The 20,210-nt window shown below is 53.4% G+C and overlaps 1 protein-coding gene across 1 annotated transcript in view; it reads left to right on the top strand.

Annotated features, from left to right (window-relative positions):
• The window catches only part of LOC306774778 (uncharacterized protein), a gene marked incomplete at its 5' end in the record, with an annotated part of 61,080 nt that overhangs the window by 11,699 nt on the left and 29,171 nt on the right, over positions 1–20,210 (top strand). The window contains one exon of the mRNA XM_079264947.1: positions 16,959–17,079. Within this exon, the coding sequence (XP_079121073.1) occupies positions 16,959–17,079 (121 nt within the window). The remainder of the gene's footprint in view (positions 1–16,958; positions 17,080–20,210) is intronic.

Here is a 20,210-nt window from a genome sequence, read left to right on the forward strand (position 1 = left end):
CCTCCTCCTCCTCCTCTCCCTCCTCCTCCTCTTCCTCCTCCTCCTCCTCTTCCTCCTCTTCCTCCTCCTCCTCTCCCTCCTCCTCCTCCTCCTCCTCTCCCTCCTCCTCCTCCTCTTCCTCCTCCTCCTCCTCTCCCTCCTCCTCCTCCCCCTCCTCCTCCTCCCCCTCCCCCTCCTCCTCCTCCCCCTCCTCCTCCTCTCCCTCCTCCTCCTCTTCCTCTCCCTCCTCTTCCTCCTCCTCCTCCTCTCCCTCCTCCTCCTCCTCCTCCTCCTCCTCCTCTTCCTCCTCCTCCTCCTCTCCCTCCTCCTCCTCCTCTTCCTCCTCTTCCTCCTCCTCCTCCCCCTCCTCCTCCTCTGCCTCCTCCTCCTCTCCCTCCTCCTCCTCCTCCTCCCCCTCCTCCTCCTCTCCCTCCTCCTCCTCCCCCTCCTCCTCCTCTCCCTCCTCCTCCTCCTCCTCTTCCTCCTCCTCCTCCTCTCCCTCCTCCTCCTCCCCCTCCTCCTCCTCTCCCTCCTCCTCCTCCTCCTCCCCCTCCTCCTCCTCTCCCTCCTCCTCCTCTCCCTCCTCCTCCTCCCCCTCCTCCTCCTCCCCCTCCTCCTCCTCTCCCTCCTCCTCCTCCTCCTCTCCCTCCTCCTCCTCCCCCTCCTCCTCCTCTCCCTCCTCCTCCTCTCCCTCCTCCTCCTCCTCCTCCCCCTCCTCCTCCTCTCCCTCCTCCTCCTCCCCCTCCTCCTCCTCCCCCTCCTCCTCCTCTCCCTCCTCCTCCTCTCCCTCTTCCTCCTCTCCCTCTTCCTCCTCTCCCTCCTCCTCCTCCTCCTCCTCCTCTTCCTCCTCTTCCTCCTCCTCCTCTCCCTCCTCCTCTTCCTCCTCCTCCTCTCCCTCCTCCTCCTCCTCCTCCTCTCCCTCCTCCTCTTCCTCCTCCTCCTCCTCCTCCTCTTCCTCCTCTCCCTCCTCCTTCCTCCTCCTCCTCTTCCTCCTCCTCTCCCTCCTCCTCCTCTCCCTCCTCCTCTTCATCCTCCTCTCCCTCATCCTCCTCTTCCTCCTCCTTTCCTCACCCTCCTCCTCTCCCTCCCCCCTCCTCCTCCTCTTCCTCCTCCTTTCCTCACCCTCCTCCTCTCCCTCCTCCTCTTCATCCTCCTCTCCCTCATCCTCCTCTTCCTCCTCCTTTCCTCACCCTCCTCCTCTCCCTCCCCCCTCCTCCTCCTCCTCTTCCTCCTCCTTTCCTCACCCTCCTCCTCCTCTTCCTCCTCTCCCTCATCCTCCTCTCCTCTTCCTCCTCTCCCTCCCCCTTCCTCCTCCTCCTCTTCCTCCTCCTTTCCTCACCCTCCTCCTCCTCTTCCTCCTCTCCCTCTTCCTCCTCTCCCTCCCCCTTCCTCCTCCTCCTCTTCCTCCTCCTCTTCCTCCCAGCAGCAAATGCAGGCAGATGAACAGAAACAGTAGAAGAAGAGTTTAGCTGATGGAGGCGGTGGTCCTGCAGGTCTGCAGTCTGGTGGTCTTACTGGGAACCAGTAGTAATAACTATATCCTGATGATTCCCACCATGGTGGTCTGCTGACGGACCCTCAGGTCCAGACTCGGGTTCTGGTCCTGGTCTAAGACTGGTTCTGTTCCAGGGTTAATCAGTAGCTCGTCTGGTTTATGAACGGCATGTTGTTGCTGTTTGAGGAGGTCAAACATGCGGTTCAGGGGCCAAATCCGGACCGTCACAGGGTCCGATCTGGCCCATGGGATGAATTCACTCAATATCAAAATAACATTGTTGATTAAGATACAACGGTACCGGTCCAACCCGCTGGCATCGGGATCCGGTGGTCAGACTTATCAACCAATCAGAGTTACCGATCTGAGCGATGAGTTTAGACCAGTTACCTTTTAACGCTGGTAACTCGTCTGGACTCGTCTCTTTACTCCCAAATCTTTTCCATGTTTCCAGTTCAGTCAGGACGTCCATCTTTCCCACGCAGCTTCCTGAGAACTGTTTCCCCGAACCGACTGAGCGTCTTTAACAGCCTGACCTCCGTTTGGACCATGTGACCCACCTGAGCCCATCTGAGCCTTCGTTGCCCTCATTAGGATCCTGAAAGGGTTTGGTGGACCAGAAACATTCCTCCCTTTGTTCCTACAGTGCAGCTTCCAGAAACAGTCCGGGGTCTGTTTTCCAGTCCAGTTCAGGATGGGTCGGCGCTAAATGCAGCAAAGTTCTGATCCGGCCACAGCCAATCAGACGGCAGCATTTTCTGGCAGTGATTCAGACTCCCTCTGGGTTCTGGTCCTGGCATGCACAGGAAGCCTCTAAATGCCCCTAAATGATCCAGTTTATGATGTTCCAGAAGTTCTCCAGCGTTTCTGTCCCATCCAGGAGGTTTACGATCCTGCCACAAAGCGAGACTCTACATGCTAAATCCATGATAACGCTCGTATTTATCACATTTTCATCACTATCACTACTGTGTTGCTAAGAGACCTCTTTTTTTCACCTGGAAATGATGATGACATCACTTCCTGTCAAACTTTCCACCAATCAGAGACATCTCGCTAACATCCCGTCTGGGTATCCCATTAACATTCAGTCTGACATGCCTGTAACATACAGCTAACATCCAGCTAACATCCAGTCCGGTTATCCCATTTATATTCAGACTGACATGCCTATAACATACAGCTAACATACAGCTAACATCCAGTCCGGTTATCCCATTTATATTCAGACTGACATGCCTGTAACATACAGCTAACATACAGCTAACATCCAGTCCGGTTATCCCATTTATATTCAGACTGACATGCCTGTAACGTACAGCTAACATCTCGCTAACATCCAGTCCAGTTAACCCATTAACATTCAGTCTGACATGCCTGTAACGTACAGCTTACATTTCGCTAACATCCCGTCCGGTTATCCCATAAATGTTCAGACTGACATCCCTGTCACATACAGCTAACTTGCAGCTAACATCTCGCTAACATACCGTCCGGTTATCCCATTAACATTCAGTCTGACATGCCTGTAACATACAGCTAACATCTCGCTAACATCCAGTCCAGTTAACCCATTAACATTCAGTCTGACATGCCTGTAACGTACAGCTTACATTTCGCTAACATCCCGTCCGGTTATCCCATAAATGTTCAGACTGACATCCCTGTCACATACAGCTAACTTGCAGCTAACATCTCGCTAACATACCGTCCGGTTATCCCATTAACATTCAGTCTGACATGCATGTAACATACAGCTAACATCTCGCTAACATCCAGTCCAGTTAACCCATTAACATTCAGTCTGACATGCCTGTAACGTACAACTTACATCTCGCTAACATCCCGTCCGGTTATCCCATAAATGTTCAGACTGACATCCCTGTCACATACAGCTAACTTGCAGCTAACACCTTGCTAACATCCCGTCCGGTTATCCCATTAACATTCAGTCTGACATGCATGTAACATACAGCTAACATCTCGCTAACATCCAGTCCAGTTAACCCATTAACATTCAGTCTGACATGCCTGTAACGTACAACTTACATCTCGCTAACATCCCGTCCGGTTATCCCATAAATGTTCAGACTGACATCCCTGTCACATACAGCTAACTTGCAGCTAACACCTCGCTAACATCCCGTCCGGTTATCCCATTAACATTCAGTCTGACATGCCTGTAACATACAGCTAACATCTCGCTAACATCCAGTCCAGTTAACCCATTAACATTCAGTCTGACATGCCTGTAACGTACAACTTACATCTCGCTAACATCCCGTCCGGTTATCCCATAAATGTTCAGACTGACATCCCTGTCACATACAGCTAACTTGCAGCTAACACCTCGCTAACATCCCGTCCGGTTATCCCATTAACATTCAGTCTGACATGCCTGTAACATACAGCTAACATCTCGCTAACATCCAGTCCAGTTAACCCATTAACATTCAGTCTGACATGCCTGTAACGTACAACTTACATCTCGCTAACATCCCGTCCGGTTATCCCATAAATGTTCAGACTGACATCCCTGTCACATACAGCTAACTTGCAGCTAACACCTCGCTAACATCCCGTCCGGTTATCCCATTAACATTCAGTCTGACATGCCTGTCACATACAGCTAACTTGCAGCTAACATCCAGTCCGGTTATCCCATTAACATTCAGACTGACATGCCTGTAACATACAGCTAACATACAGCTAACATCCAGTCCGGTTATCCCATTTATATTCAGACTGACATCCCTGTCACATACAGCTAACATCTCGCTAACATCCAGTCCAGTTAACCCATTAACATTCAGTCTGACATGCCTGTAACGTACAACTTACATCTCGCTAACATCCCGTCCGGTTATCCCATAAATGTTCAGACTGACATCCCTGTCACATACAGCTAACTTGCAGCTAACACCTCGCTAACATCCAGTCCAGTTAACCCATTAACATTCAGTCTGACATGCCTGTAACATACAACTTACATCTCGCTAACATCCCGTCCGGTTATCCCATAAATGTTCAGACTGACATCCCTGTCACATACAGCTAACTTGCAGCTAACACCTCGCTAACATCCCGTCCGGTTATCCCATTTATATTCAGACTGACATGCCTGTCACATACAGCTAACATCTCAAGTTTTGTTAACCTGATGAAGAGATGAGCGAACGACGGTTGTGACTATCAAACAGAACATCACAACATGAAAGGATTGTTTTGGTATATCAGCATAAAAAAGTACACTTGGAGACTCACAAGGAATAATGTTTTATTGTTCAGGTTTATTTATACAGCACATTTACTCCAAACTGCTGAACAATAAAACAATAAAATGGGTAAAAAGAAATCAAAAAAGACCTGAAATGAAATCAGCTCAAACTCCATTATCAGCTCTACAAACATCCTGCAGCATCATGTGGTCACATCAGCAAACCGCAGACTTCCACTCGCTTCTCCTGGAACAACAGATGGTCCCGGGAGAGGAGGGAGGGAGCGCGCCCCCCCATCCCCCCTCCCCCCTTGTGATGAAGATCCTGCCACAGATTTAATCTCTTCCATTCAGAGGACACTGTCATGCACATCGAGTCCCACAGAACGATCAGAACCTGCAGGAGGAAAAGTTTCCAAACTCTTCTGAACATTCGGATTCCCGCAGTTTCAGCTGGATCTGCTGGTCTCTGCAGAACCAGATCCAGAGGTTCTGTTCTCTGTCTGGTTCTGAAGCATCTGAGACTTCGGGCTGTTGGCGGGGTTGGAGCTTTAGAGAAAGCTGAGCTGCAGGTTCTGGTTACCTGGAGAGGGACGTGACGGGAGAGGCGAGGACAAGGTCCAGAGGTTTTATTGGCTGTGGGGAGGGACGGATTCAGGACAGAGGTGAACCACACGGGGAGGATTAGATGAGCACGGCAGCAGGATTAAAGCAGAACGCTGCTCTGCTGGGAGGATGGGAACTTTCACCTGGACCCTGACCAAGCCTCACCTGGATCAGGTCTGAGCTGGACCTGCAGGACTGGGTCATGTACGTCCTCTGCACCCTGGCCGTCCTGACGCTGCACAGCCTCCTCAGGAGGCGGAACCAGGACCCGAATGGTGCCTTGGAGGCCAAGGGTCCAACCGGAGGCAGCGTCGAAGTAGGGCGGCCGGCATGTAGCGGGCAGGGGGGTGGAAGCGGACCCCCGGAGGTTGAGAGTCGCAGAGCCAAAGGGAAAATGAAGCAGGTTGGTGTGAGGAGCGTCCCCGCCGGCAGGAGGCAGGTCCAGGTGAGGAGATTAGTTCTGATCTGAACCGGCTACTATGGTAACGAAGAAAAGATGTCAATATGTAATGATTATGATCCGTTAATGATCCAGAAACACGATCCTGATCGTTTTAACCTGATTGGACGAATCCGGGAGAATAAATTCAGGCGTCAGAAGTTCTGACCCAGAAAGATTTTGTGACCTCATCATGCTGATGTTTCAGGATTCGTCTTGGATTGACTCCAAGCTGCTTCTACATGGATTTAGAAAGGTTCTGCTGACGGTACAAACCAGAACCTTCATCTGGTTCCACTCTCTAAAGGTTCTGGTCTGAGAACAGGACCATGCTGGTTCTGATTGGGGGATGTCTTTGTCCATCTTCTTTTACTGGTCGGACATGTTGGTGAGCCAGGTTCAAGCCCCGCCTCTTTTAATCAGGCCCCGCCTTTTCAGTAGACTCCGCCTTTTCAGTGGACCCGTCTCTCTTTGTCTGGCTCCCCTTGTCCACTTCTACGGATGATCCGGTCCATTTGGAGCAGTGTGAACGTTAGCTAAATGTGGCTATCCATTTATTTTGTGTAGCTCTTTCTGGCCTGGCATGGTCTGCTCCTGTGTGGTGTGGTCTAGTCTGGCATGGCATGACTTGGTGGGACCTGTCATATTCTGGTCTGGTCTGGTCTGGCATGGTTCGGCCTGGTGTTGCGTGGCATGGTCTGGTGTTGGGAAGCTTATGACTTTTTGACCACTTTCACTTCCTTTCGTTGTTTAACTGAAGATTATGTATATTATGCAGATTATAATTTGCTATTTTTTGTTCGTTGAGCCTCGTTTTGTTTCTGATTCATGGAAATTATTTTTATTTTTCTGAACCCTTTTTGTTAGACGTACGTATAACAACTTTTATGCTTCCTTGTGGAAAAGGCTGGGACACTAGTCAACACAGTCTTCGTGTCACTTACGACTCGTAAATGTATAAAAATAAAGTATTTTTCGTAGTTATTCATTTGTTTAACTTTTATTGTAGAAATGTAGAATCAATCGAGTATTTTAATTTCAGTCTGAACGCGGCAGATGTTGGAAAGCTGAAAGGAAATTTGTGGAGAAAGTTCCAATCCGTTGCTACACCAAAGCAAAAGGAATTCTGAACGATGGAAGTACGGGAACAGATTCCGTAAACAGGTCACTGGAACTCAGGTGAGACTTTGGGTCAAATGCAAAATGTTGGATAAACTGGAACCAGGGATGAAGACTCGTGGTGGGGAGGTCAGTATCACGCTACAGAACATCCGGGGAGTTTTAGGAGCCATGTTGATGATGACATCACCATAATCCAGCTTCTGTTGGATCGTCGTCACAAAATATGTTTAGCTGAACGTGTGGAGGTCTTCCGACCGCAAAGAAACCCGAGTCTGGCCTTGATTTTGGTCTGCAGATGGAGCTCGTAGGAGGAGCTTGAAAGAAAGTGGGGGGTTGGACCAGAAACGGGTATTTACAGGAGCCGGTTCTGATCCGTAAACAAAGGTGATCATGGGAGGTCACGTGACTGTTTACACAACTGAATACCATTCATTCAGTTTCCTTTCAAAGCGGCTCTATGACGCTATGTCTAGGTTTCTTATGGTGACATGAGCGGCGCTGTTTTTTTATCACCTAAACGCATGTTTGAGTTTGCAGCACGCTCTACTTCCCGTTTCCATGGCGACGGAAACGATTAGTTTATTCTACTTAAAAATTTTAGTGATGCTCGGGGAGGGGGGGGACTGGTCATCTTCTCCACGTTCCTGTGGGCGTGGCTTTCACGAGAAGAAAGCCACGCCCACCTTCACAACTCAGTATAACCACTAGCAGTTGACCAATCAGGCGCAGCCCACAGGCGGTGGGCGGAGCTTTCTCTGTTGACACGTTTTCTGGCTGATCTGACAATACAACATTGTGGAAAATGATTGATTATTTCTTTTCCTTCTGGATTTGCATATTAACATAAATTAGACTGAAATGTTCATCATGGAGACTCTTTCAATGGTTTTTAAAAATGAAAAAAGTCTGGTTGTATTTCAAACCAGGGCTCTCCTGGTTCTGGTTCTGGTTTTGGTCCTGGTTCTGATCTGGGACCAGTTTTCTCCCTGGACCTCATCAGGATCAAACATTTTCAGCTGGATTTCCTGGAATGTCTAAAATCCTGATCTGGATCAAGTCTGGTCAGTTATGTCATCATCCTCTTCATCATCATCATCACGCTATGATGAAGATAATCCTCCTGCTGATGGTCGAGATGCAGAGATGCTGGTGGAGGATGATGGTAATGATGCAGTTTGGCGTCCGAGGCGTTGTGCACGTAGTCCAGCCCCTCATCCGCAGGAAGCCGGAGATTTGCCTCCGCCACACCGATCCTGCCTGAAACCAGGTACCGAGGTGATGTATCTGAACCGCTGTCAGGGTGGCGCATCCGCACAACCGGAATGACATGAACCGTAATGTGACCACCGTAATGGTGTCGTGAGCCTTTGTCACATGTATGTAATCCTCACAGCGCCCCCCACAGCCATGCAGGATGTACTACAGCAGTCTGATTTTCACCGTTTTCACACCTAAACCGGCTTTTGGACGTCGCCCAAATCTGATTTAACAAGAAAACGGAAAATAGTCACAAAAAGAAAAACATAGAAAAGGAAAAAATTAAATTAAAACCTTAAATTATCTGTTTTCTTATCCGCTCGCCTCCACCGGGAGTCCCACCAGCCGTCCCACCGGGCTCCCACCGGCCGTCCCACCGGGAGTCCCACCAGCCGTCCCACCGGGCTCCCACCGGCCGTCCCACCGGGAGTCCCACCAGCCGTCCCACCGGGCTCCCACCGGCCGTCCCACCGGGAGTCCCACCAGCCGTCCCACCGGGCTCCCACCGGCCGTCCCACCGGGAGTCCCACCAGCCGTCCCACCAGCCGTCCCACCGGCCGTCCCACCGGCCGTCCCACCGGGAGTCCCACCAGCCGTCCCACCAGCCGTCCCACCGGGCTCCCACCGGCCGTCCCACCGGGAGTCCCACCAGCCGTCCCACCGGGCTCCCACCGGCCGTCCCACCGGGAGTCCCACCAGCCGTCCCACCGGGCTCCCACCGGCCGTCCCACCGGGAGTCCCACCAGCCGTCCCACCAGCCGTCCCACCAGCCGTCCCACCGGCCGTCCCACCGGGAGTCCCACCAGCCGTCCCACCAGCCGTCCCACCGGGCTCCCACCGGCCGTCCCACCGGGAGTCCCACCAGCCGTCCCACCAGCCGTCCCACCAGCCGTCCCACCGGCCGTCCCACCGGGAGTCCCACCAGCCGTCCCACCAGCCGTCCCACCGGGCTCCCACCGGCCGTCCCACCGGGAGTCCCACCAGCCGTCCCACCGGGCTCCCACCGGCCGTCCCACCGGGAGTCCCACCAGCCGTCCCACCGGGAGTCCCACCGGCCGTCCCACCGGGAGTCCCACCAGCCGTCCCACCAGCCGTCCCACCGGCCGTCCCACCGGGAGTCCCACCAGCCGTCCCACCGGCCGTCCCACCGGGAGTCCCACCAGCCGTCCCACCGGCCGTCCCACCGGGAGTCCCACCAGCCGTCCCACCGGGAGTCCCACCGGCCGTCCCACCGGGAGTCCCACCAGCCGTCCCACCGGCCGTCCCACCGGGAGTCCCACCAGCCGTCCCACCGGCCGTCCCACCGGCCGTCCCACCGGGAGTCCCACTGGGAGTCCTACCAGGACTGCGATCAGATCGTTTCATGTCCCCCTGAGGGACGAAGATGAATCTAGTGATTCAGAACGGACAGACGATGGGATGTAATAATCCCGGTGGTGGCGCCCCCTGGTGGAATCCTCCAGTCTGGCACTGACCTGAAATCGTCTCCAGACTATGGAGCCAGGTGGTAGATCTCCTGATATAATCTGGGAAAGAACCGGATCCGACCTGCAGAACAGAAACCAGTTTGTTCCAGATGTTTCTCTGGACAAAACAAATTCTTTTGATTTGTTGTATTTACAATAAATTTACATGAATAAATATATTACAAAAAATTTTTTCCAATATGTAAAACAATTTTAAAATGCATTAGAAATATTTATTTTCATACTTTATATTTTATTTAATAATTTTAAATGTATTTTAAATTCAATGTATTTAAATATTTTGATAATCATAGATAAGTTTGTCAAATTTGATTGATTTTTTTAAAAAATATATACAAAGGATATTACTAATTATTATTATTATCATTATTATTATAGTCTTATTTTTACAAAAAATAATAATTGAAAATAATTTTATTTTGATATTGATTTTGTACTTTTTTTTTTTGTACTAGAATTACCAACAAATATTTGGTATATTTTGTATGAATATATTGTTTTTAAATTCTTGAAGTGTGTGTTTTGCCGGTTTGTTTCGGTGTGTGTGTGCCGATGTGGTGTGTGTTTAAACCCTAAACGTGGTTTTGTAGTGAAAACAGTCCGGCTGGTGGGGGAGGGGCGCCTCTTCATCCTGCAGCTGAAATATTTATCTGACGGAGGAGGAGGCGGGGCTACAGGAGGTGTGATGCTGCTGTGCTGTTGCTAGGGAAACAGGCTGGCAGCGCGCGCGCGCGCGCGTGTGTGTGTGTGTGTGTGTGTAGGGGGTTGGCGGGTGGTGGAGACTCGCATCCTGCTGCTTTGCGTCTCACCAAGCTGCAGCTCTGAGGAAGATGGAGGGATGAGGAGGACGAGGCGGCCGCAGGGAGGGAGGTAAGCGGCCGGGGGACGGCCGGGTGTGGGGGACGGCCGGGTGTGGGGGACCCCGCAGACCAGAGGAGGTCTGTCTGAAACCTGATCCAGAGCGCCAGGTTTGGTTTATCTGACCTGAAAGGAAGCAGACGGCCGACCGAAGCCTCGGCTTTGTGCAGCTGTGTTGATCCTGCTGCGTTTCTTCTTCTGTGGTGGTTTTTAGCATCGCTGCAACACATTTCTCCGCTGTGTTGTCTTTCAGATGGACTAGAGTGGGCGGAGCCTCTAACAGGTCTGTCTGATGAGGATTATTGATCCATCGGGGCGATGCATGAGGGAGGCTGAAGCCAGACACCCCTGAAGGGCCCGGCTCAGAACTGATCCCGGGTCTGGAGGTCTCAGGCGAGGCGTGTTCCGGTGGGAGTGTCCTCCTGCTGTCTGGACTTCATGTCTGGAAGGGTTCTGGTTCTGCTCGGCCAGTGTTCTGGTTCTGCCGGGCCAGTGTTCTGGTTCTGCTCGGCCAGTGTTCTGGTTCTGCCGGGCCAGTGTTCTGGTTCTGCCGGGCCAGTGTTCTGGTTCTGCTCGGCCAGTGTTCTGGTTCTGGTCAGCCAGCGTTCTGGTTCTGCTCGGCCAGCGTTCTGGTTCTGCTCGGCCAGCGTTCTGGTTCTGCTGGGCCAGCGTTCTGGTTCTGCTGGGCCAGTGTTCTGGTTCTGCTGGGCCAGCGTTCTGGTTCTGCTGGGAGAGTGTTCTGGTTCTGCTCGGCCAGTGTTCTGGTTCTGCCGGGCCAGTGTTCTGGTTCTGCTCGGCCAGCGTTCTGGTTCTGCTCGGCCAGCGTTCTGGTTCTGCTGGGCCAGCGTTCTGGTTCTGCTGGGAGAGTGTTCTGGTTCTGCTCGGCCAGTGTTCTGGTTCTGCTCGGCCAGTGTTCTGGTTCTGCTGGGCCAGCGTTCTGGTTCTGCTGGGAGAGTGTTCTGGTTCTGCTGGGAGAGTGTTCTGGTTCTGCTGGGCCAGTGTTCTGGTTCTGCTCGGCCAGCGTTCTGGTTCTGCTGGGAGAGTGTTCTGGTTCTGCTGGGCCAGTGTTCTGGTTCTGCTCGGCCAGCGTTCTGGTTCTGCTCGGCCAGTGTTCTGGTTCTGCTCGGCCAGCGTTCTGGTTCTGCTGGGAGAGCGTTCTGGTTCTGCTGGGCCAGCGTTCTGGTTCTGCTGGGCCAGCGTTCTGGTTCTGCTGGGCCAGCGTTCTGGTTCTGCTGGGCCAGCGTTCTGGTTCTGGTCAGCCAGCGTTCTGGTTCTGCTGGGCCAGCGTTCTGGTTCTGCTGGGCCAGCGTTCTGGTTCTGCTGGGCCAGCGTTCTGGTTCTGCTGGGCCAGTGTTCTGGTTCTGGTCAGCCAGCGTTCTGGTTCTGCTGGGCCAGCGTTCTGGTTCTGCTGGGCCAGCGTTCTGGTTCTGCTGGGCCAGTGTTCTGGTTCTGCTGGGCCAGCGTTCTGGTTCTGCTGGGCCAGCGTTCTGGTTTCCAGTGGTCTCCGTGTTCCTCCAACCTGGAGGAAGGTCCTGGAGGAATGTTCTTCCCGTGTGTGCGCCCACATCACACGCGTGTCGGGTTAACTGGTCTCTCCTCACGTGTTAGTAACATAAAAGCGAAGTAGAACAGAAAGAATAGAAAAGAATAGAATCCCGTGTGAGTCGGCGCAGACAGAAACATGGCTGCTAACACACAGCCGGAGGACGACTGGGATGTCGCAGCGTTCCAACAAGCTGCTCTTCCTGATATTCCTCCCAATTCCCACAGAATCCAGTTAGTCAGATAAACTGGACCCATATCAAGTTAATGATCAATAATCTACTTATTGGTTGTTTTTAGGGTTTCGGGTTGCGGAGGAAGTTCCATACATTTAACACACGACATCATTACTGTCCAGGTGCACCTGCCTCTCGTCAGATCGCTGGGATTGACTGGAAGCGGTGTAGAACTGGGGAAGTTTCTGGGATTACTGTGAAAAGTTTTTCTCTGAAGCTCTCAGGATCAATGCGACGTGAACAACTCAGTCTCCGCCTTCTCCTGGATCAGTCTACTGGTTGCTTTTATACCCAGTCCTGACATCCTAACTGGTTACCAGTTAGGATGCTGATTGGAGAATCTTCCAGAACCAGAAACATTTCTGCCTTGATGCTTCTGTTGAATAATTAGAAATATTTTTCATTTTAATATTGTCTCAGTTGGATATTAAGTTATTGTTTTAAATAAAATGTTCTGCTTTATACTGATCATCATTATCAGGTGGCAGTGGTTGTTGTTGTTGTTGTTGTTTTGGTGGTTGTTGTTGTCGTCGTCGTCGTTGTTGTTGGTGCTGGTGGTTGTTGCTGTTGGTGATTGTTGTTTTGGTGGTTGTTGCTGTTGGTGGTTGTTGTTTTGGTGGTTGTTGTTGTCGTCGTCGTCGTTGTTGTTGGTGGTGGTGGTTGTTGCTGTTGGTGATTGTTGTTTTGGTGGTTGTTGCTGTTGGTGGTTGTTGTTGTTGGTGGTTGTTGTTTTGGTGGTTGTTGCTGTTGGTGGTTGTTGTTTTGGTGGTTGTTGGTTGTTGTTTTGGTGGTTGTTGCTGTTGTAGCGGCGGTTGTTGTTTTGGTGGTTGTTGTTGGTGGTTGTTGCTGTTGGTGATTGTTGTTTTGGTGGTTGTTGCTGTTGTGGCGGTGGTTGTTGTGGCGCTTGTTGTTTTGGTGGTTGTTGTTGTTGGTTGTTGTTTTGGTGGTTGTTGCTGTTGGTGGTTGTTGCTGTTGGTGGTTGTTGCTGTTGTAGCGGCGGTTGTTGTTTTGGTGGTTGTTGTTGGTGGTTGTTGCTGTTGGTGATTGTTGTTGTTGGTGGTTGTTGCTGTTGGTGATTGTTGTTTTGGTGGTTGTTGCTGTTGTGGCGGTGGTTGTTGTGGTGCTTGTTGTTTTGGTGGTTGTTGTTGGTGGTGGTTGTTGTTTTGGTGTTTGTTGCTGTTGGTGATTGTTGTTTTGGTGATTGTTGTTGTTGGTGGTTGTTGCTGTTGGTGGTTGTTGCTGTTGGTGATTGTTGCTGTTGGTGGTTGTTGTGTTGGTGATTGTTGCTGTTGGTGGTTGTTGTGTTGGTGATTGTTGTTTTGGTGGTTGTTGCTGTTGGTGATTGTTGTTTTGGTGGTTGTTGCTGTTGTGGCGGTGGTTGTTGTGGCGCTTGTTGTTTTGGTGGTTGTTGTAGCAGTGGGTTGTTGTTGTGGTAGTCAGAGCTGCCATGTTTAACACTCGGTGTGTGTCTGTTGGCGTGTTCAGGCTTTGATGTGGAGCAGCAGGCCCTGCTTATTCTGCAGAGAACTTTGCAACTCAGGAACCAGGATCTGCACACGGTCCTGCAGGTCCTGGTTCCTGACTCGATGAGAGAAACGAGGAACTGGAACAGTCTTCATCTGGAGGCTCGTCTGTTTTCACAGAGTCAGATGGGACGGATGAAGGTCGGTTCTTGTTGAGAAAAGTCTGTTTTAGATCCGGCTGAACGCAGAACGGCCAGGAAGGGAAACTGGCTTTACGTCCCAGTTTTAAACTTCAGCTAATGATTTTATTTTTATCTTTTGTTGTGTTTTCAGTTTAATTTAAATACATTTTATTGAGACATTTATTTTTTAATTGAATACATTTCATTTCTATTTTAAATGACATTTTTCCTTTTCTTTAAATTTTTAATTATTTATTCTTTTTAATGTTTTTGCGTATTGTTCTGAAGTGTTTCTGCTTCGTTTCATCTTATTTCATTTATTCACTTTAATGCTCATTACTATGACTAGCAGTAATACTAGTAGTAATAGTACAGGCAGTAGTAGTGGACGACCAGGCGGTAGTAGTAGGTGGTGGTAGGTGGTGGTGGTGGTAGGTGGTGGTGGTGGTAGATGGTAGTAGTAGGTGGTGGTGGTGGTGGTAGTAGTAGTAGGTGGTGGTGGTAGTTGTAGTTGGTGGTAGTAGTAGTAGGTGGTGGTGGTGGTAGTAGTTGTAGGTGGTGGTGGTGGTAGTAGTAGGTGGTGGTGGTGGTGGTAGTAGTAGGTGGTGGTGGTGGTGGTAGTAGTTGTAGGTGGTGGTGGTAGTAGTTGGTGGTGGTAGTAGTAGTAGGTGGTGGTGGTGGTGGTAGTAGTTGTAGGTGGTGGTGGTAGTTGTAGTTGGTGGTAGTAGTAGTAGGTGGTGGTGGTGGTAGTAGTTGTAGGTGGTGGTGGTGGTAGTAGTTGTAGGTGGTGGTGGTGGTAGTAGTAGTAGGTGGTGGTGGTAGGTGGTGGTAGTAGTAGTAGTAGGTGGTGGTGGTGGTAGGTGGTGGTGGTAGTAGTAGTAGTAGGTGGTGGTAGGTGGTGGTGGTAGTAGTAGTAGGTGGTGGTGGTGGTAGTAGTAGTAGGTGGTGGTAGTGGTGGTGGTGGTAGTTGTAGTTGGTGGTAGTAGTAGTAGTAGGTGGTGGTGGTAGTAGTAGTAGGTGGTGGTGGTAGTTGTAGTTGGTGGTAGTAGTAGTAGGTGGTGGTGGTAGTTGTAGTTGGTGGTAGTAGTAGTAGGTGGTGGTGGTAGTTGTAGTTGGTGGTAGTAGTGGTAGGTGGTGGTGGTAGTAGTAGTAGTAGGTGGTGGTAGTAGTAGTAGTAGGTGGTGGTGGTAGTAGTAGTAGGTGGTGGTAGGTGGTGGTGGTGGTGGTAGTAGTAGTAGGTGGTGGTGGTGGTGGTGGTGGTAGTTGTAGTTGGTGGTGGTGGTAGTAGTAGTAGTAGGTGGTGGTAGGTGGTGGTGGTGGTGGTAGTAGTAGTAGGTGGTGGTGGTGGTGGTGGTGGTAGTTGTAGTTGGTGGTAGTAGTAGTAGTAGTAGTAGGTGGTGGTGGTGGTGGTAGTAGTAGGTGGTGGTGGTAGTTGTAGTTGGTGGTAGTAGTAGTAGGTGGTGGTGGTAGTTGTAGTTGGTGGTAGTAGTAGTAGGTGGTGGTGGTGGTGGTAGTAGTAGGTGGTGGTGGTGGTGTTGGTAGTAGTAGGTGGTGGTGGTAGGTGGTGGTGGTGGTAGTAGTAGTAGGTGGTGGTGGTAGGTGGTGGTGGTGGTAGTAGTCGTAGGTGGTGGTAGGTGGTAGTAGTAGGTGGTGGTGGTGGTGTTGGTAGTAGTAGGTGGTGGTGGTGGTGTTGGTAGTAGTAGGTGGTGGTGGTAGGTGGTGGTGGTGGTAGTAGTAGTAGGTGGTGGTGGTAGGTGGTGGTGGTGGTAGTAGTCGTAGGTGGTGGTAGGTGGTAGTAGTAGGTGGTGGTGGTGGTGGTAGTAGTAGGTGGTGGTGGTGGTGTTGGTAGTAGTAGGTGGTGGTGGTAGGTGGTGGTGGTGGTAGTAGTAGTAGGTGGTGGTGGTAGGTGGTGGTGGTGGTAGTAGTCGTAGGTGGTGGTAGGTGGTAGTAGTAGGTGGTGGTGGTGGTAGTAGTCGTAGGTTGTGGTAGGTGGTAGTATGGGTATTATTGGTGGAGTCCTGCAGTGAAAGTACCTTATTCAGGTATTGCCCTGGTCTGAACTGGTTTCTGTGGTCAGTGGAGGGTTAAGGACCATCTGCTGTCTGGATTAACGGATTACGTCCACCTGCGTTCATCCTGACTGGCTCAGGATCAGGTGTTTGTAATCCCGCAGCAGGCTGCAGGTGGGTCACTGGACTCCAGGCCGGCGGGTCTGCGTGTTCCCGGACTGGTGGCGGGTCTCTGGTTGGATGGGTGGACAGCGGCATGCTGGGCTGGGTGGGAACGCTGATCAATAAGAGCTGGCTGGACCGGCAGCATGGCGTCCATCCTGCAGAGAGGAGGACTCGCTGTGGACCGGTAAGAGACGGGCTGGTGGGATGGGAGGACCGAGACGTCAGGTCAGACCTTGTCCTGGTTTCACTTCATGAAGGTTTTTAGAAGAACTGGACTTAGATGATCCAGGCGACCCGGTTCTCGTTCTGAACATGAGTCCAACAGGTTTGTGGCTTCTGCACATGCTCAGTAGCCTCCTGCCTGCTCTGAGGTCACAGACACCAACCTGAAAGCAGCGAACTGTGGTCCAGATGAAATCGGGGGTTCCGGGTCTGGTTCTCTGCTCTGGAGACCAGCATGGTGGACATCCGGCTGCGTCCTGCTGGTCTTACTGGGGGTGACATGCTGGTTGTTCTTTGTTTACTGGCGAATGAGACATTCTCAGTGCTGGCCAATCACTGAAGAGGATTAAATTCTTCTTCCTTCATGGTCAGTGGTTGTTTGGGGCGGCCCCGCCCCCTGGTGATCAGCTGGTGGAACTGCATGGCGTGCAGGTCGTATGGTTCGATCCGAAGCTTCCGTAGGAAATTTACACGTTAATTCCAAACTATTTTACATTTCTTGGTTTAATAATAAATGTGGTCGCAGGCTCAAGCGGAGGGGGAGTGGCTTGCGTGGATGGGCGGGGTTTGTGTATAATGGGCGGGGCTTATGTCCTATACTGCAGACAGCCACCTGGAGGCGCTGTCCTGTCAAACAGCTGAATTCCTGTCTGACTTGTCTCCGTCTGTCTGTCTCCAGCCGGTCCAGCGGTCCAGCGCTCTGCTCAGCCCGGCGGTCATGTTCAGCACAAGAAAAACCTGGGACATTGGCCACGCCCCCTGCCTGCAGGAGCTCTGGAAGAAGGACCTGTCATTGGACGGTGAGTCAGACGCCGTAGGTGGGAGGGGCTGGAAACTCCAGCGTGGCTGCATTTTTCTCTGACAGCCGAGCGAGCAGCAGGTGAGTCACACCTGAGCCAATGAACGGAGAGCCGGAGACGGACAGGTGAGTTGAGAATGTTGTTTTATGTTTGGTTTGTGCTGCGCGTCCGTCAGCTGATCCGTCTCTCCGGGATCAGGGTCAGGTGGACAAACAGTGGAGCTTTTGTCCCTGTTCAGTCTTCCTCTGTGGGACAGAATTCCAGCGCTGAGAGCTCGGATCGCTGATCCGATCGTTTACGTGACCTCGCTGCACTCATTCATCATCGTCCTCGTATCTGAAGGTCCGATTCAACCCCAATAGGTCCAGTCAGAACAACCAGTATGCATCCAAATTCCTCTGCTACAACATCCGACCAATCAGCTGCTTAGTTCCTAAAGGTCAGAATAAGAGCTCTTGTCTGTTTTAACAGATAAAACAGACAAGAGCTGCAGTGTCAAACGGTGGTTCTGATGGACCGGGTTGGGACGGACCAGGATCCCGATGGGCCGGGTTGGGACGGACCAGGATCCCGATGGACCGGGTTGGGTCGGACCATGGTCCCGATGGGCCGGGTTGGGTCGGACCATGGTCCCGATGGGCCGGGTTGGGTATGACCAGGGTCCCGATGGACCGGGTTTGTCGGACCATGGTTCCGATGGACCGGGTTGGGTCGGACCAGGATCCCGATGGGCCGGGTTGGGTATGACCAGGGTCCCGATGAGCCGGGTTGGGTCGGACCATGGTCCCGATGGGCCGGGTTGGGTCGGACCATGGTCCTGATGGACCGGGTTGGGTCGGACCAGGCTGCCGATGGGCCGGGTTGGGTATGACCAGGGTCCCGATGGACCGGGTTTGTCGGACCATGGTTCCGATGGACCGGGTTGGGTCGGACCAGGATCCCGATGGGCCGGGTTGGGTATGACCAGGGTCCCGATGAGCCGGGTTGGGTCGGACCATGGTCCCGATGGGCCGGGTTGGGTCGGACCATGGTCCCGATGGGCCGGGTTGGGTATGACCAGGGTCCCGATGGGCCGGGTTGGGTATGACCAGGGTCCCGATGAGCCGGGTTGGGTCGGACCAGGGTCCTGATGGACCGGGTTGGGTCGGACCAGGCTGCCGATGGGCCGGGTTGGGTATGACCAGGGTCCCGATGGACCGGGTTTGTCGGACCATGGTTCCGATGGACCGGGTTGGGTCGGACCAGGATCCCGATGGGCCGGGTTGGGTATGACCAGGGTCCCGATGAGCCGGGTTGGGTCGGACCATGGTCCCGATGGGCCGGGTTGGGTCGGACCATGGTCCCGATGGGCCGGGTTGGGTATGACCATGGTCCCGATGGGCCGGGTTGGGTATGACCAGGGTCCCGATGAGCCGGGTTGGGTCGGACCAGGGTCCTGATGGACCGGGTTGGGTCGGACCAGGCTGCCGATGGGCCGGGTTGGGTATGACCAGGGTCCCGATGGACCGGGTTTGTCGGACCATGGTTCCGATGGACCGGGTTGGGTCGGACCAGGATCCCGATGGGCCGGGTTGGGTATGACCAGGGTCCCGATGAGCCGGGTTGGGTCGGACCATGGTCCCGATGGGCCGGGTTGGGTCGGACCATGGTCCCGATGGGCCGGGTTGGGTATGACCATGGTCCCGATGGGCCGGGTTGGGTATGACCATGGTCCCGATGGGCCGGGTTGGGTATGACCAGGGTCCCGATGAGCCGGGTTGGGTCGGACCAGGGTCCTGATGGACCGGGTTGGGTCGGACCAGGCTGCCGATGGGCCGGGTTGGGTATGACCAGGGTCCCGATGGACCGGGTTTGTCGGACCATGGTTCCGATGGACCGGGTTGGGTCGGACCAGGGTCCCGATGGGCCGGGTTGGGTATGACCAGGGTCCCGATTGACCGGGTTTGTCGGACCATGGTTCCGATGGACCGGGTTGGGTCGGTCCAGGGTCCCGATGGGCCGGGTTGGGTATGACCAGGGTCCCGATGGACCGGGTTTGTCGGACCATGGTCCTGATGGACCGGGTTGGGTCGGACCAGGGTCCCGATGTATCGGGTTTGTCGGACCATGGTCCCGATGGACCGGGTTGGGTTGGACCAGGGTCCTGATGGGCCGGGTTGGGTATGACCAGGGTCCCGATGGACCGGGTTTGTCGGACCATGGTCCCGATGGACCGCGTTGGGTCGGACCAGGGTCCCGATGGACCGGGTTGGGTCGGACCAGGCTGCCGATGGGCCGGGTTGGGTATGACCAGGGTCCCGATGGACCGGGTTTGTCGGACCATGGTTCCGATGGACCGGGTTGGGTCGGACCAGGGTCCCGATGGGCCGGGTTGGGTATGACCAGGGTCCCGATTGACCGGGTTTGTCGGACCATGGTTCCGATGGACCGGGTTGGGTCGGACCAGGGTCCCGATGGGCCGGGTTGGGTATGACCAGGGTCCCGATGGACCGGGTTTGTCGGACCATGGTCCTGATGGACCGGGTTGGGTCGGACCAGGGTCCCGATGGGCCGGGTTGGGTATGACCAGGGTCCCGATGGACCGGGTTGGGTCGGACCAGGGTCCCGATGGAACAGGTTGGGTCGGACCAGGGTCCCGATGTATCGGGTTTGTCGGACCATGGTCCCGATGGACCGGGTTGGGTTGGACCAGGGTCCCGATGGGCCGGGTTGGGTATGACCAGGCTGCCGATGAGCCGGGTTTGTCGGACCATGGTCCCGATGGATCGGGTTGGGTCGGACCAGGGTCCCGATGGGCCGGGTTGGGTATGACCAGGGTCCCGATGGACCGGGTTGGGTCGGACCAGGCTGCCGATGGGCCGGGTTGGGTATGACCAGGGTCCCGATGGGCCGGGTTGGGTCGGACCAGGGTCCCGATGGGCCGGGTTGGGTATGACCAGGCTGCCGATGAGCCGGGTTGGGTCGGACCATGGTCCCGATGAGCCGGGTCGGGTCGGACCAGAGTTCTGATGGGTTGGGTTGGGTCGGACCAGGGTCCCGATGGGCCGGGTTGGGTATGACCAGGGTCCCGATGGACCGGGTTTGTCGGACCATGGTCCTGATGGACCGGGTTGGGTCGGACCAGGGTCCCG

The sequence above is a fragment of the Telmatherina bonti genome, assembly GCF_933228915.1.
Source record: "Telmatherina bonti genome assembly, chromosome: 1".
Classification (NCBI taxonomy): Eukaryota; Metazoa; Chordata; class Actinopteri; order Atheriniformes; family Telmatherinidae; genus Telmatherina; species Telmatherina bonti.